This window comes from Apteryx mantelli, chromosome 3, assembly GCF_036417845.1.
Source record: "Apteryx mantelli isolate bAptMan1 chromosome 3, bAptMan1.hap1, whole genome shotgun sequence".
Taxonomy (NCBI): Eukaryota; Metazoa; Chordata; class Aves; order Apterygiformes; family Apterygidae; genus Apteryx; species Apteryx mantelli.
In genome coordinates, this window is record NC_089980.1 from 111,351,834 (window position 1) to 111,367,443 (window position 15,610).

The 15,610-nt window shown below is 37.5% G+C and overlaps 1 protein-coding gene across 1 annotated transcript in view; it reads left to right on the plus strand.

The window, feature by feature from the left end:
• The window catches only part of DST (dystonin), a 314,972-nt gene that overhangs the window by 8,421 nt on the left and 290,941 nt on the right, over positions 1-15,610 (plus strand). The window contains exon 3 of the mRNA XM_067294163.1: positions 6,540-6,728. Coding sequence (XP_067150264.1) covers positions 6,540-6,728 — 189 coding nt within the window. The remainder of the gene's footprint in view (positions 1-6,539; positions 6,729-15,610) is intronic.

Sequence of the window (15,610 nt, forward strand, 5' to 3'; positions counted from 1 at the left end):
TATCTATACCATATACCTCCAAAGCTGAGAACAAATGATGAGATGGAAAAGGGAGAAAGCAGAGGTAGAAAAGGGAAATGGTCAGAAAATGTGCTAAGATATTTTAAATTCAACTATTCCTTGCAGACCACTGATCAAGATTTATTTTTGTTCTTAAATAATTGTCCAATTCCTAATATAAGCTTGGAGTGCCCTGAAGTAATAGGGCAGGAACTGGAACAAGCCACCACGAAGGGAAGGTGGCAGTGGAGGGCTGTAACCTCCTCGTTAGAGAACGACAGGACTACTCCGAGAGCCGGCCGGCTTCTGTGGTTTGTGGCTTCAGATAGGAAAGAGTACCCAAGCAGTATCTGAAGGCATGCCTGGGGACATTGTTTTGTTTTCTGCTTACACATCATCAAATTTTCCTAGTGTTACAGCTTACCTGCTTTGATAGGAATCCTAACCTTCTGATAAAAAACATATTATGTAAAACAGCAGTGCAGTGCAATAAATAGGTTTTTATACAACATGTGTCACCATGTATGTGCATGAGTTATTAAAAATTATATTCTGAATTCACATTTAAACCCTAGGATCACAAAAGGGCGCTATTTGTATGCACTTGAGGGCCCACTGAAGAACTGGAAAGCAGGCTATTGATACTGTATTTCATGACCCCAGTTGGAAAAGCGATCTTGTTCAGGTTATGTAAGAGGCTATTGCTTGTAATCCCTTTCAATGTTTGGACTTATTTGGAAAATTTAATATTATATGACATGTGCCCAATCATAGTCTTCGAAATTTGAGAAATGGTTCTATCACTATTTAGTATTTAAATTTTAGGAGTTGAGAGTAAAATCTTCTAAAATAAACATAAGGAGTGCAAAGAAGCATCAGAGAAAGCTTGCTAATGAGGGAGTGGAATGAGAAATTGAATGCAACATCTTATATTTGGTGTTTTAACTCTTGATTCAGATCTTTATAGGAGTAACCCTTACCAAGATGAAAAAAAAGATCGATAGAACCACAAAAAAAGATGTTCTTTTATTTTTTCAGAACCAATAGAACCAAGAAAGATAGTTGCTTCCTCCTTCTGCATTTGTGGAGTAATATACTGAATGAAAGCAGGCAACCTTCCTGCTATAAAAACTAAGACCTAGCTTTAATTAGTGATCTTTATTATTAGTAAGAAAGTATAAGTAGTTTGGAGAACTTAGCTTGAATCCCAGATTTTGGGTTGAACTCCCAGGACTGGCAGTTAAATAAACATTATTTTTGTTTGTTTTTGTTTGTTTGTTTTTTGGTAAACTGTAGACGTTTGGCATGGAAGTTGCTATAGGAGAAGAAAAAAGGAAATGATAACAAAAGGGAATAACAATAACAATTTTGATCATTTTTTTAATTAGGACTGTTCTTACAATACAGATGCATATATACCCGTGTATATATATGTAGCAGAAAGCCTCTCAAAGCTCTCTCTTTCAGTAAGCAGGGGAATTTGATACAAAGAAGTTATTTAATATTTAATTAAACCTGTTTTTTTAGTTCAAGTAGGTATTTCAACTGTAGAGTTTAATTCTATTTCAGCCTGTCTGCTGAATAGCTGAGAACTGTGGCATCTCGAGAATGGCTGTGAAATGCAGGCATACTAATATCTCCAGGCTTTAGGAATTTGTAGGTTGCATGTATGTGAAAGTTTTGAAGCTTTAAACAGGCAGTAACTGACAATTCAAAGACTGCACCTTGAGGCCGTTAATTGACAGTGGTAATAGATGACAATTCTTATGTGTACAGAACACTGTCAGAAAGCTTTAAAGCAAGCACATGAAGTTGGATATCCTATCTGAACTTCCTTTGACTTTGATATGCATTAGCGCACTTGCAAAAGTGCATTTAATCTAAGGGACTCACTGAAATATCTGTAAAAGCATTTGCAAACACAGCTGAGCTCTGCTGTCATTCCTACCAGTGCCCTGAATACCTATTACTGCCTACTGCTAACTAGCAATTTTTCTGTCATTTGCTGAAGTTCTGCCAGAAGGTAAGCTGGGCTGCAGTCCAGTGTCCACTGAAGTTGATGCAAAGACATCTGCTGACTTCAGCTGGACATCAAATAATGCACTCTGACTTCTCTTAACTTAATGTTTAGTGACTCTGAAAACACATATTTGCTGGAGAGATTAGATTACAAGATTAGGGTTCTGTTATGCAATATATTCTACATAAAGTACTTATATGCTGGAAAAAAATAACAAAAAATGTTTGGTTTCAAGCATAAAATAATACATAACATTTGATGAAGGCAGTAGGGATAGCTAAAAAGGTAGAATGGAGGGAAAAGGGCCTGGTAAAATAAAAAGGTAAAATAAAAAGTAAAATAAAAGGGCCTGTAAAGAAAAAAGTAAAAACTAAGTTGTTTTTGAAGTTTCAAAGTTTTTTTTGTTTATGAATGGATTAGGAATGGGAATGGGCAATGTTATTAGAATGCTTGCAGAGTGTGGCATACTTGGTTATCAAATACTAGAGCATCCCAAAGAAGCCCTGAGAAATGGGACAGGTGGTTACACATGAAGTTCAGTGTTCATAAATGCAAAGCTGGGTGTATTGCAGAGAAAAATCATTTATCCATTTTATTAATTTCTTAGTGTATGGTCTCAAGAAAGGACCTTTTGAATTACTCTAGACAATTCATTAAGACCTCTTTCCAATGTACAGCTTGATCAAAAAAAGAAAATAGAGTGAGAAATAAAATGGAAAATCCAGCAGTGCTATTATCTCTATCAGTAATACAACCTTATATGAAGTATTGGGTACATGAATTATTGGGTTCTAGGAAGAGTGATGTCTGTGAATATGGACATATAAAAAGTGATTGAAAATACTGGAATTATTTCATGTAGAAAGAAGAAAATAGGAGGAAATCCAATAATAAAATAGGTGGAATGATGAATACTGTATCAAAGGTGGGTCAAAACCTTCTGGCCATCATGGGTGGGATCTATCTTAATTAATTGTGGGCACTTACAGTATAGATGTCTACAAGTGAGCTAGTCAACCTGGGCTCCATTTGTGGCTGATGGAGAGAATGGCTCATCTGACCTAACAGGTGAGTTTTCTCCTAGACATTGCTGACTTCACTGGCCCTAAAGGGAGCCTAGGGAGACTCGCTGAGGTTTAGTCAAAGGAAACCCAGCCCATGTTTCTGTATGGTGAGACTCTGGCACATGCCACCCAGGTTTGGAATATTCAAAGCTGGTTGAGTTGTATCTTTAAGGAAGAATACCTGATAGTGTATATCTTCATGCAATTATGTTAATGTTTAGAAGAAAACAGATGTTTTTAAAAACATCTATTTAAAGTCTTACTTGTTTGGTTTGCCTCATTTCATAATTTTATAGGGATAAAAATGAGCCAGGCACTAGGGTCTAGGAATGAGCAACTCTGTCAACCCAAAGAACAAGAAAAGGTTTGTCACTGTCTGGTGGCACAGCATTCGCATGACAGAGGAAACTGCAAATTGCTGAACAGTGGGAGAGCAACCCTGTATTGCATGGATGATTTTAACATCTCTAGTGTTTTCTCCGGCACTTTAGTCTCAGATGGTATGTTGTGAAGTCTCTGAATATTTTGTAATATCTTTCTGCTCTCCTGTGAGCTCTGGCTTAACATCTAAAATAATGTACTTGTGTCATTTTCACATTTTTAGTTTGATTGCCTTACTAGTAAAACAAGTTTTCAATTTTGGGTTCAACTGAAGGATAAGTAACATAGGTAATGACACAGAAGGTGTCTGGTCATTTCATTGTTGAGAAGAAATCACTGACTGTTCTAGTTTTGTATTAAGCATACTAGCCGCACTCACATATACTACATTACTTTTTGACAGTGTGTTTCTCTTTACGCCTGTCTTCATTTTTTTTATTACCAAATTGTAAAATATTCCAGATTTGGGTTTTTGCTTTGGCAAACTCTCATTGCAGGAATGAGTAAGCACTTCAGGTTTTGGCCTAAGGACTCTGCCCTTGTAACATTATCTTTGTGATAAGGAATTAATTTCCCACCTGAAATCATGATCCTCTGCCTTTATCACATTATAATCCTCTCCAGGGCAACCATTTGTGATACAGCAGACAGATTATGACTTCAAGTGATGAATAAGCTTCAGTGACAGAAGCAGATGAGCTTATAAAGAGATAAAGATCCCATTTTCTTGCTGGTAATTAACAGCAAAAGAGAAAAAAAACATAAAATACAAATGAGAAACATTGTCTATAAGTAGACTTTTCAGGAAGTCCAGGGTGAGTTTTCAATATTGAAACATAGTATTCAATTAGTAAACCTTGAGGTATTTTGAGGCAAAGTCATTCAGTGAGAGAGATCCACGTTCTTAAATCCCTCTTTGGCATGCGGCTCTAAGCACTCTTAGAGCTGCTTAGCTTCAACCAAATTCTTCTGTTACATAAACATACTTTCCCAAAGAGTTTTATCTAGCTAATGGGGATGAGAATATGGTAAGGGAGTAACTGAAGTGCAGTGTATATAACCAGGCTTTATACAATAGCTATTATTTGTTAAAAAAACAACAAACAAACAAACAAACATAATTTGTTTAACATTTAGAAAACCTCTTTTGATTTCAGAATACAAAATAGTTTTGCCAATTATTTTGGTCTGTTATAGAATATTTTTCTGCTATAGAATAATTCCTGATGCACACTAATGTTTTTTGCAAAAAGAAAATTTCCGCAACAAGTAAGCTATATAATAGTAGGCTCCTTGTATTGTGTTATTTTCTGTCATCCTGATTGGCTTTAGTATCACTTTGAATAGTTTGACATTGTATTTGTTATTTATTTTACAGTATACATGAAAAGAAAATGGGGCAAAATATTTTCCCATTGCAATAGTATGACAGAGTATGTCTCCGATTTACATCTTTGAACATTTAGAGATCTTAAACCCACACAGTCTATTGGCTGCAGTGGGTTCTGCTATGCTGCTTGTGTTAGTGGATATGGGCAGGGTCCTGCTTTCATTAAAGATACAAGGAATCCAAGTCTGCTCCCACCTGTACCTTGAACAACCGTCTTTAGCTTCAGTAGAATAGGAGGGATCATAATTAAAGATTCAGGAAATTTTGGCCGAATCCTTTCAATAACTAAAATAACTGTCTCTTTTAATGTCCAGAATAGTCTTCCCTCACAGTGTCATGAACATCAGAGCAGTAAATCCAGTTTGCACAGGGAACCCAAAGTCTGGCATTTCTGCCTTTTAATTGCTTGAATCTATGAACTTAATATTTTAATGTAACTTTTGTATACTGATTTCCTAATTAAAAAAAAAAACAAAACAAACTAAAGCAGGGAAAAAATGGAACACTAGGTTCATATGAAAATATATTGCTCCCACATCGTTTCCAATTGACAGGGACTCAGAATATTTAGATTCATGCCATAGATTGCCTCAGTTTTAACTAAAAATCTCAGCTTGTAGAAGGTAATTACTCTTCTATGGCCCAGCCATTCCTGAGTGCTGAATGTGCTGCATAAGGACTTTAGTATAGATATTTTACTAGAAAGCAGAGGAAGGTAGAAAATTAGGAACTGTTGGATCTGTTTTTGGTTCTGAAAGGGTTTTAGTCCTTACACTGCAGACAGTATCACTGAGGACATAGATTTGGCTCATTTATTCTGAAAGCTGGTATGATTAAGTGAATGAAACTCTTACTTACAACCTGGCCAGGTGTAATAACATTTTATGTTATATTCAGCACAAGTGATGCATGGCAGGTTCAAGCATGCTCATGATGACTGGCAGGGAGGGAACTTAGTGAAATGAGAAGATGCTCATTGTACATGGTCTGCAAGTAGCAATATAGGGCTGACATTATATCTGTCATTAAATGAGAGATTCTGGATGATGTTCAGAGCTTTTCACAGCAAACCTCTAAAAAGCATCTGTGAAGGGCATTTTTTCCTGAATTTATTAATTTGGCCAAATACGCCTATATTTTCCAGATGACAGCAAAAGACAGCTCTCTGTCTTAGTTATTTTATTCCAAATGGTAAGGTCCCCCCCCAAACTGGCAGTTTCAGAACTCTTAAAAAGAAAAATTAGTCACAATTGATACTTGCAAGCTACCAATTTTTCTTTACTTTTATTCTCAGAAAATAAATGTATCTTTTTGCTCACACTCCCTAAAACAATTCCTCATGAGGCCAGGAATAAATCTGAAAAATTTTAATTATAAATTTTAAACTACAACTTTTTAGTTATAAATAACTAAAATATGGGCTTATAAAGAAAAGCATCATGAGTTATTGCTGCTAGCTGTGTCAATAATGTCTATAATTGAGGTATATAAAACAAATGTTATATTTACAGCACTCAGAAATGTCCCTTTATTGCTACACGCAGTATATATGAACATTATTTAAAATGAGTATGCTTGTATCTCAAATTCTTGTCATCATTACAATCCTGTGTGATGTTTCTGTTGTTACATAGCTGCATTCTGGAAGATGTCAAACATTGTGATTGCTTTTGCTGTGTCACAGGGCTTCAGATCAAGTCCTCGTCATGCCAGAAGACGTGTAGCAGCTCGCCTCGAAGAAACACAGCCTATAGTGGAAGCTCATCACCTAAGTGAGCAGGAAACTTCTGTAAGAAAAAGAAAAATCAAGAAAAGCAGCCGAGTTCAACCAGAATTTTATCATTCTGTTCAAGTTACCCCAACAAGAAAACCTGTAAGTATCTTGCTTCTAGGGATAAATGCTACTCAGAATATATTACAGAGGCATGGAATATAATTCTAATTTTTGCACCATTCATGTTCTGCTTCTCAATTTAAAAAACTTTTTAGTCCTCATGTTCGGTGAATGTAGATCTAAGTTTGCTAGACTGTATTCAGTGTTGATGTATGACTCTCAAAATTCAGATATAAAGAGTTTTTTTTAATTTTTTATTTAATATTCAGTCTATATTCAATATTTAAATCAGATATTTTAGTCGATAGCTTTATGCCAATAGTATTTAACAGATTTTTTTATCACAATTTATTGAAATTCCTCTCCCAAATAGATTTACCAGTGATTCTATGTACTGAACCAAATCAATACTAGGTAAAATTTTGAGGTCTCTTCTGCTGCATACAGTATTGCCAATCTTTATGCTCAACATATGCAATTTCTAATGTGGATTTATGTAGAGATACTTCTTGCAAACAGCATTTCTCTTCTTACTGGGAGTTGGTTGCTTTGATGCATTTATTAACATATCTGTGCCAATGATAAGCAGCTTGAATGACTTCTACTAAGCCAGTACTATTAAAAAGTACCATGAGGCACACCCTAATAAAGATCATCTCCAGGTTGTTCCAACCAAACTTAATTGTCCTGGCTATCTCTTAAACCAGCACCAAGAATTATCAGTAAGCTCTGAAGTCTGAAAAATGACTCCCCTGGCGGAAGTCATTGCCTGAGAGAGCAAGAAACTTCAGAAAAGAAGTGAAAGAACTGCCGATGCCAGCCAGAATTTCTGCCTTTTAGCTGATACACTCAGTTTCTTTCCCTTTACTTCACCGCTCCCCAGTTTTCATCTCTTCTCTCATGCTTCTACTTCTCTTTATTTCTCTTACTCCGGTCCTGTTCCAATCATTTGATTTGATTTCAGCAATTTGTCTTCTGCTCTTCCTAAAACCTTTTCCTCTTCTTCTCTACCACGTACCTTTTACTCCCATCCTGTCTTGCTCTCTAGTCTGCTTTGTATAACTGGTATTCTTACCAGGTCTCCAGCCTCCAACGACTTGCTCGTCTCTATTCATTACTTGCTTCTGGTCCTTTCCCCCTTTGCTGTCCTTCCTTCATCTCTTCTGTCTCCTCTATTATTTTCCATTCCTCTCCCCCCTTTTTTTTTTTTTTGGATTGCCTTTTCTGTTTGGTTTTTCTTAATTTTATTCTGTGCCTATGCTGAGACTATTTTCAACTGCCATGGATTACCAGCATGGGGAAAAGAGCATCAGTGGTGCTGAATTAAAGAACTAACAATATGGAAATGGAGTAAGGAGCAAAATGAGATGTGAAGCATGGGTCAGTGAAGCTATCAAAGCCCTGCTTTTCCACAAAGCCTGTAACACATGTCAGGGACCTTGGGACCAGCAAAGAAAAAAAAGTGAAAGAATAAAGAAGTGGAAGTATTACTGTAAAACTTTATTTTTATCTTTTTTCATGGATCTGTGCTGTTTGATAAGACCTACTACTGAAACAGTATTAAATCCAAAATTTAAAGAAAACTTCCCTTAGTGTTGTCTCCATTACGTCACTGTTTTGAGACTGCTTTTGCAGTATATCTTTTACACAATGTTATATGGCTCTCTTAATAGCCTTTGGTTCTAAAGCTTTGACAGATGCACATTATACAAAAAAGAATAAATCATTGTTATTGGACTAGAATCCAGAAAACATAAGTCACCAGTTTCCTTTCTCATGGACATTCTAAGTTATTCTGAAGGCATCATGACGTCATGATGATAGCATGAGCAAGGTTCGGGCCATGACAAATCTCTGCAGCGTTGTGAAGCTCCACAGGATTCATCCATCCCTCTGCTTTGCAGAGCTTTGTCTCACTTAGTCTTAACGTCTCAAATATGACACTTGTGGCCCTGTCTTTGTACAGTTTTACATTGGAATGATTCAGTGCTAAAAATGCTCTTGTTGCTCTGCATACATTTTTTCCATTATTTTTTCCTGTTACTCCTAGTAATAGCCACTTGAACCACTTTAAATAAATCATCTGTTTTCTTGATGTTTGCACTATGGAAATATTTGTAGGCAGCTATGGCCATACCCTGCTTAGTCATTACTTGAAAAATGATGTATGATCTCTGTTTATTAGCAGATTTAATTTCTCCTCATTTCTTCTTCTGATCATTTTTTTTTTCCTTCTTCTGCTTTTTTGCTCCTATTTTCCTTCAGGAGAGAACTGTATTTCTAAAGTAGCCATGAAACAGCCATATGGAAAAGTTTTTATTTGCTCCAGGATGTTTTTGAGTATTTGGCCTTAAAATATGTTAGCCTGCTTTGCTGCCATATTAAGCTCTATGCTTAAGCATTTTGCAAATATTTCTTTTAAAGTTTTGTCATAGGTTTAAATACTAGATTTTTTTGTTCCTGCTATTTTAGGTTATTTTTCTCTACATGTACTTGCTTGATTTTGTTCCATATAAATCTTGATTTTGCAGTTTCCTAGACATGATTATAATTATTTCAGTTTGCTTGGATTATTTCTCACTTCCTATGTAGTAATCTCAGAGCTTTCCAGTCTTGTTCCTGATCTTGTCAGGACTAAATTATGCATAATTGTATGTATGGGAGTAATCCTCTTGAAGACAATAATTGCTGTCTGTGCAAATCTACATGAACAGATGTTTGCAGAAATATAACATTAGTTTCCTCTGAAAATTTTATTATTTTTTACACCTTCCAGGTCATTAACAAAGACATTAAATACATTTTGTCCTAGCACTGATCCTTATCAGACAGAGTTCCTAGCCATTTTCACTACATTTTATTCATTTTACTGCAATGCAACATTAAAATATTGTTGTGTAGCTTACCTCTTTTATGACATAGTGTTAAATCTTGTGTCCTGAGGGTCATCTCCCCAGTGGCAGCTGTATTACTTGTGCTGATATTCTGTATAGGTGACAGTTTTATCTTATGTCAGCTTCACACCAAGAAGGGTATACATATCTCTTAGCAAAGATTGCTTTGAATTTTTGAACACAATGCAGAACTCTTGGAAAAGAAATAAGACTGTCTTTTCTAAATTAGCATGGTTTCATGCGAGTTAAAGGAGTGATTCCTATCACTCCTTTCAAGAATAAGGTAGCAGTTACGTTTTTCTGAAGGTGTTGAAGGATATGTAAAAAGTCTCCTGCTGTGTCTTCACTGTTGTCTAGGGTTACTTCTCAGGAGCTAATTTTAGACTGTTAAAATCTTGTTTTTTTAATTTCAAGCATTTGCAAAAATGTTCTGTATTTTAAATAGTGGTCTAATTTGAAGCAACAGTGTAGAACCCTATAAATTTTTAATAGGTGTTTTTTCCTGTGTTGGCATGGAACCAAAAGATTACCTTGTTTTTTTGTAAAGATATCTGGCTTCTGTGCTGTGGGGTCAGTTAGACACACAAATCTCCCAGACTGTAATTTCACCTCTATGACTAAATACTTAGTTGGAAACAGATGGTGTCAAAGCAGTGTCTTTTGACATCTCCATTGTTAAACAGTCTGAAGGGCTTCACGGTTGCCTGACACATAATCATGCTGCCAGCAGCATTATTTAAAATCATGAGATGTAGTACCAAAATTTGCACTTGAGTTTGTCATAACAGGATCATTATAAGCAATGAGACAGATAAGACTATAGAGATTGGGGCACAAATAAGCCTGGTCCCTTCACTTTCAGATGCACATGTTAAAAAAACCCCGAAGTGAGCAGCCTCATGTAGCTCCACTGGGAACTGCTCCCATGACTGAAGTGAAGCTTGCACTGTGAGGGCTCTGATAATGCAAATTTGAAAGCAAAGTTAATCAGTTTGTAATGCTTCTGAAACCATGAGCTGTTGCATCCATAGCCTTATTCAGCTATCCTGTTTTTATGTTTTTAAATTTGGATTAAAAAAATTATGAGAAAAACAGTATTACAATTCTGTAAGAAAAACACTTATGGGAGTTTTTAAACATCTGATACTGAATCTTTTATAGAAGAAATCTGGCTTGTTAGCTGTCATTTAGCTTACTTGAGATGAAATTTTCACATGGGTGAAATTGTTCTACAGGGTTTTTTTAGGTGTTTTTTATGTCTCATTAAATAATTTTCATTTCATTTTGCTAATTTCCCTTTATTCTTAATTTGGTGCTAGTTACTAGTTTTCCAATACCATGATGCACTTTAACTGATATTTAAATGACCTGAAAGAGACCTCATATACAAATTACTCATCACCCTGCACAAACCAGGGCTAATTCCAAGCTATTTAATCTATAGATCACTTTCCTAGCTTCTATTCTTTTGAGGCATCTGCTTCTGTTGGATTATGTCTCTTTTGAATCATATTTAGAAGCAAATATGGCAAAGCATTGTAATATCATCTTTCACCTTGAGTATTATTAACATTATATGAATGTTCTCAAAATGTATGACAAAGCTGTGAGCTCCCAGGCTCTGTGCATACATACACACACACACACACTCACTCACTCACTCACTCACTCACTCACTCTCAGGGTGACCTGACTGCTACCACAATGAGGAAATGCAGGGAACTCAAGAATATAAAAAGGCAAACAAGGACTTTTTTTTGCTTTAAGACCTGAAGGGTATCTATGGCGATTTTGAGAAGCACCTAAAAGAGCTGATTAGAATCTTTGCAAATATGACTGTAAATACTAAATCCTGTCATCTTTGAAATAAATGGAAAGCCTTCAGTGGGCATTAGGTTGACTTCAAAGATAACCTCTTCTGTTTCCAAACATGCAGTCCAAGCAGATTTTTTTATCTGTTTCTTAGACTGTTGTGTTTTATTGCTTTTTTTTATAGCAGATGACTCCTCATTGTTGAATTCTTCTCTTGAAAGAGTCTTGCATGAAGACTTTACTTTCCCGCTGTTCTGCTAGCTTCTGTGACCTCCTCCCTTGTTGTGCGCCCCTGATTTCCTCTTGGCTGCTTTTTCCCCTCCACCCTGCAGCTCATCTATTGCAATTGTAGCAATTGCATGTTTCTTCCACTCCTTTTGCCCAGCTCCTAGGTAGTTTAGATTTTTGAAGGGATTTCTTAAAGTTGTATTGCCATGGGTTTCACTAGGCCAGGGAGGTGATGTTTTTACAATTTAAAAAATGCTTTTCATTAAAGCACAATGATAAAATGTTCAGAAGTAGATTTGAGATTTAAAATGATTGTTGAGTTGTCTTTCCAGTGAATTTTTTTCTATGGATGAGTTATAACATTTATTTAACATAGTGCAAAAGAAATAGTAAATTGCACCAGTACTAATTGTTGATACATGTAAGACATGTAAGTAAAAATACATAGAAATAATTGTACTAGCATTAACTATACATAATCCACATTTGGAGCACTTTAATTGACTCCTCACCGCTACCTCTTACACAGAGAGTTAAGGTCATTTGAATTAATTGTTCCCTGTGGTGGGATGATCATGCCTGGCTTGAGTGCATTTACTTAGACTTACACTTGTGTGATTGAAAGCAGGATCAAGCCTACGTTATTTTTCTATACACAGCTTCAAATGTCCCTGCACATATCAATAATGGCAAACTCCTCTAGTATGACAGGTTTTGTCTTGATAACTCCAACGAGTTCTATACAATTTCCATTTTGCCTGTATCTGTGTTCATTCCTAGGGCAAATTCTTATTTACTGAAAATGGAATGAGAGCTTAAACCAGGCTGTTTCTGTCTGATCTGAAGTGTTGAAAGAGGATCAAAAAGCGCACCATTAGCATGAAGCCAAGACTGCAGTCCTTGTTGTAGGATATGACTTTGACTTCTATTTTGTTTTGTCATCTCAGAAAAAGAAAGCAGCATAGCCAGGCTTGAAAAAAAAAGAAAGTGGCATAACCAATTACATTCTTTTGTTGTAAAAATGGCACTTACTATCAGATAGACACCTTTGACATCACTTGCCAGTATGGTGGTTTGCCATATCTAAACTGCAGATTACATTATTGTTTGGATGGCAATTGCTTCATGATGAACCTGACTTTGCATCACATTGCTCTCAGAGTTGGTCCTCAGCTAGCTTTCTGCTAAATTAGAAGTGAATGAGATAAAATATTCTGGAATTGTTATATTAAATAAGTAGAGCTGTAAAATTCTGTCTTGAAATATGTCTAAATACATTTTTTGCCACTGTTATTTTGCCATGATTTCTATCAACTGGGCTTTTGTGCTCACTGATAAAATTCTACTGTATGTATACAGTATAGCCTCAATGAGAAACTGAGCATTTAACTGTTCAGAATTCTTGGCTTTTAAATCCCAGTGTTCTTGAGAGCTAATAATATAAACCCAAGCTGCTAAAATGTGCTTGCAGTCTTAGTTTTACCAAAAAGTTTTATGTAAATATTTATAAATAGACAGTAAATTCTCCAGAAGGTAGGTTAAAAAAAAATCTTGTATTAGCCCTGATTTTGTTATGATGATGTTGTTTGCACAACTTAAAATGGCCAGTAATTGTCTCACTGATGCATAATAATTACAAGTCTAAATGCAGATGCTTCCTTTTCCTTCATTGCCACAACAGTCACTCCTCAGAGTTGTATTGTATAACATCCTACTGTGGCATATAAACAGTATTTCTTTATATAGCAAGGGACTCCCTTATCTATTAGCGATTATGAATAACATTGCACATGGGTATTATGTTAAAAGAATAGTTTGGCAAAGGCAAGTGTTCAGAGATAGGGAATGCTGGAATTAAGGTTACACATGCAGCTTTAATTCAATCCTGTTAGGTACCTGCATTGTCATATGGAATTTAATTGTGTGATAGCATACAGTTTTTCCACAGGATGCATGCTGTATTTACTGTAGGATGGAAGTGCTCTTAGGATGACTGTTCCATGTAGGAGTGCTGCTGCTGAAGTTGTAAAGCGTGTAAATGAGTAATACAGGTGATTGCAGTAAGAGAAAGGATCTTTTGTTTCTTTAAAAAGCAGCGAGTGCTGCCTTGGAGAATTAAGGGTGGGCACAAGGTCACTGTGTGATGCTGAATGAGTGCCTTAAAACATTTTTTTCTTCCATTTTCTGAGTGCCTGACTTAAAGCACATAGTCACGTTTATAAAAGCTCTGGATCTGCCATTCACCACTGAACTCCATATGTGCTGTGGTCTGAGCATTAATGACATATAATTCTAATAACTCTGAAAAATCAGTTCCCTAGGATCCCAATTTGACCTAGGTATCAAAACTGACCTTTTAATCCCAGTCTTTCTCCTGTGTAATGGGAAAAATCATTAATATTTATGAAGCAGTCAGATAGTACTGTAGTGATCAGCCCAACAAAAAAAGCTTTTGAAAAAATTAATAAATCTTTCTGCAGATCAGCACTTGAATACTGAAATAATTTAAGTCCTAGGGCTGCCCATGAAATAAAAGAAGACCAAACAAAATACTGAGCAAGTGTTTAATGACTGAGCATCACCCATCATTTGCACCAAATATGGGCAAGACACAGTGGATGTAATAGTATATGGCCACATCATTATGATTGTACCAGGAAAGAGGCTGAATTAAGGCTGTATGGTGAAACTTGAATCCGGGATTTGGCAACGTTTTAGCACTTGCTTTTGCAAGCGTCAGAAAAGTATTTTAACAGGAGCTTTCTGCATTTAATTTCCTAGTGTTGTAAAGAGAGGAACTCAGAAACACCGTTTCACTGCGTGGCTCATCAGCAGGTCTTGCCAGAGGGTTTTCTGCTGTTGGCATTAAGAAAGAGACTGGCAATGTTTGTATTCCTCCGTGGGAGGTTTGCCTCCGAGTGCCCTCCGCTCGCTGCTCCGGCCTTCCTCGCGTACCAGAGAGGAGGGCCGTGCTCAAGGCGCTTTGCCGAGGCAAGAAGCGGTGCCGTGAGTGCGCGCGAGGCCCGCAGCCCTGCTGCCCCGCTCTCTCCGACGGGGAGGGTCGCTCGTGCCGGCGTCGCCTGGCTGGGCCGCTTCCTCCCCAGCCTTTGCCCAGCCAGTCGCCCTCCGCAGCACTTGTGCTTTTCCGCTCCGGCTGCCCGACTTGGCTTCCAGCTCCAGCCGGTCGCGGGGTTTGTCCCTTAGTCTGTCAATCCCAGTGTGTTCCTCCGGCCCTTTCCTGCGGCATGCTGGTTCCTGTGTTTGTCCTCTCTCCGTTCGGATCACACGGCTTCTTCCTCTTGCTGGCTAAGCACCACCATGCGAGACGCTGAGGGCACAACGGCAGCAGCTCCTGGCCACCAGCTCAGGGGCCTCCTTCGCTCTCCATTCCTCTTGCCCACGTTGCCATCAGCCTGCAAATGCAGCCAGTAGCTATCAGATGGAAAGATTAGTTTTGCCCCCGCATGTGCGGGCTGGGAGGATGGCACCCCGCTCCCCAGCAGGAGCGGGAGCAGGAGCTGCCTGGCGCTCAGAGGTAAGAGCTGCAAGGGCGGAGGTGCACGTCCCGCTGGGGTGATGGGCCTTGGCCTGGCACCTGCAAGACCTCCGAGAGCCTGGAGCTCTTGGTTTGCCAAGTGCCAGCCCAAAGAAATTTTAGCTGATAAATTCAAACATGGCCTTGTTAAAAAAAAAAAAAAAATCCTGGTAAAATCGCATTGGTAATTATGTAGGTCCTAGAAATAGTTAAATCAAACTGGGCCTGATGCAAGGCAGGGTTACTAGAGGTCAGGGACTAAGAGCTGAGGAGAGATTAAAAGGAGCTGGAGAGCAAAACAAGCTGGGAGGAGGTACGATGCAAGCTAGGAACACATCAAGGAAGCAAAAAAGCAAAGGAACAGCATTGCTGCAAAAACAAAAGGCCAGGAATAATTTTCAGGTGGCAGCTAGAGGGAAATTACTTCTAATCAAGAGAACATCAGGTTCTGG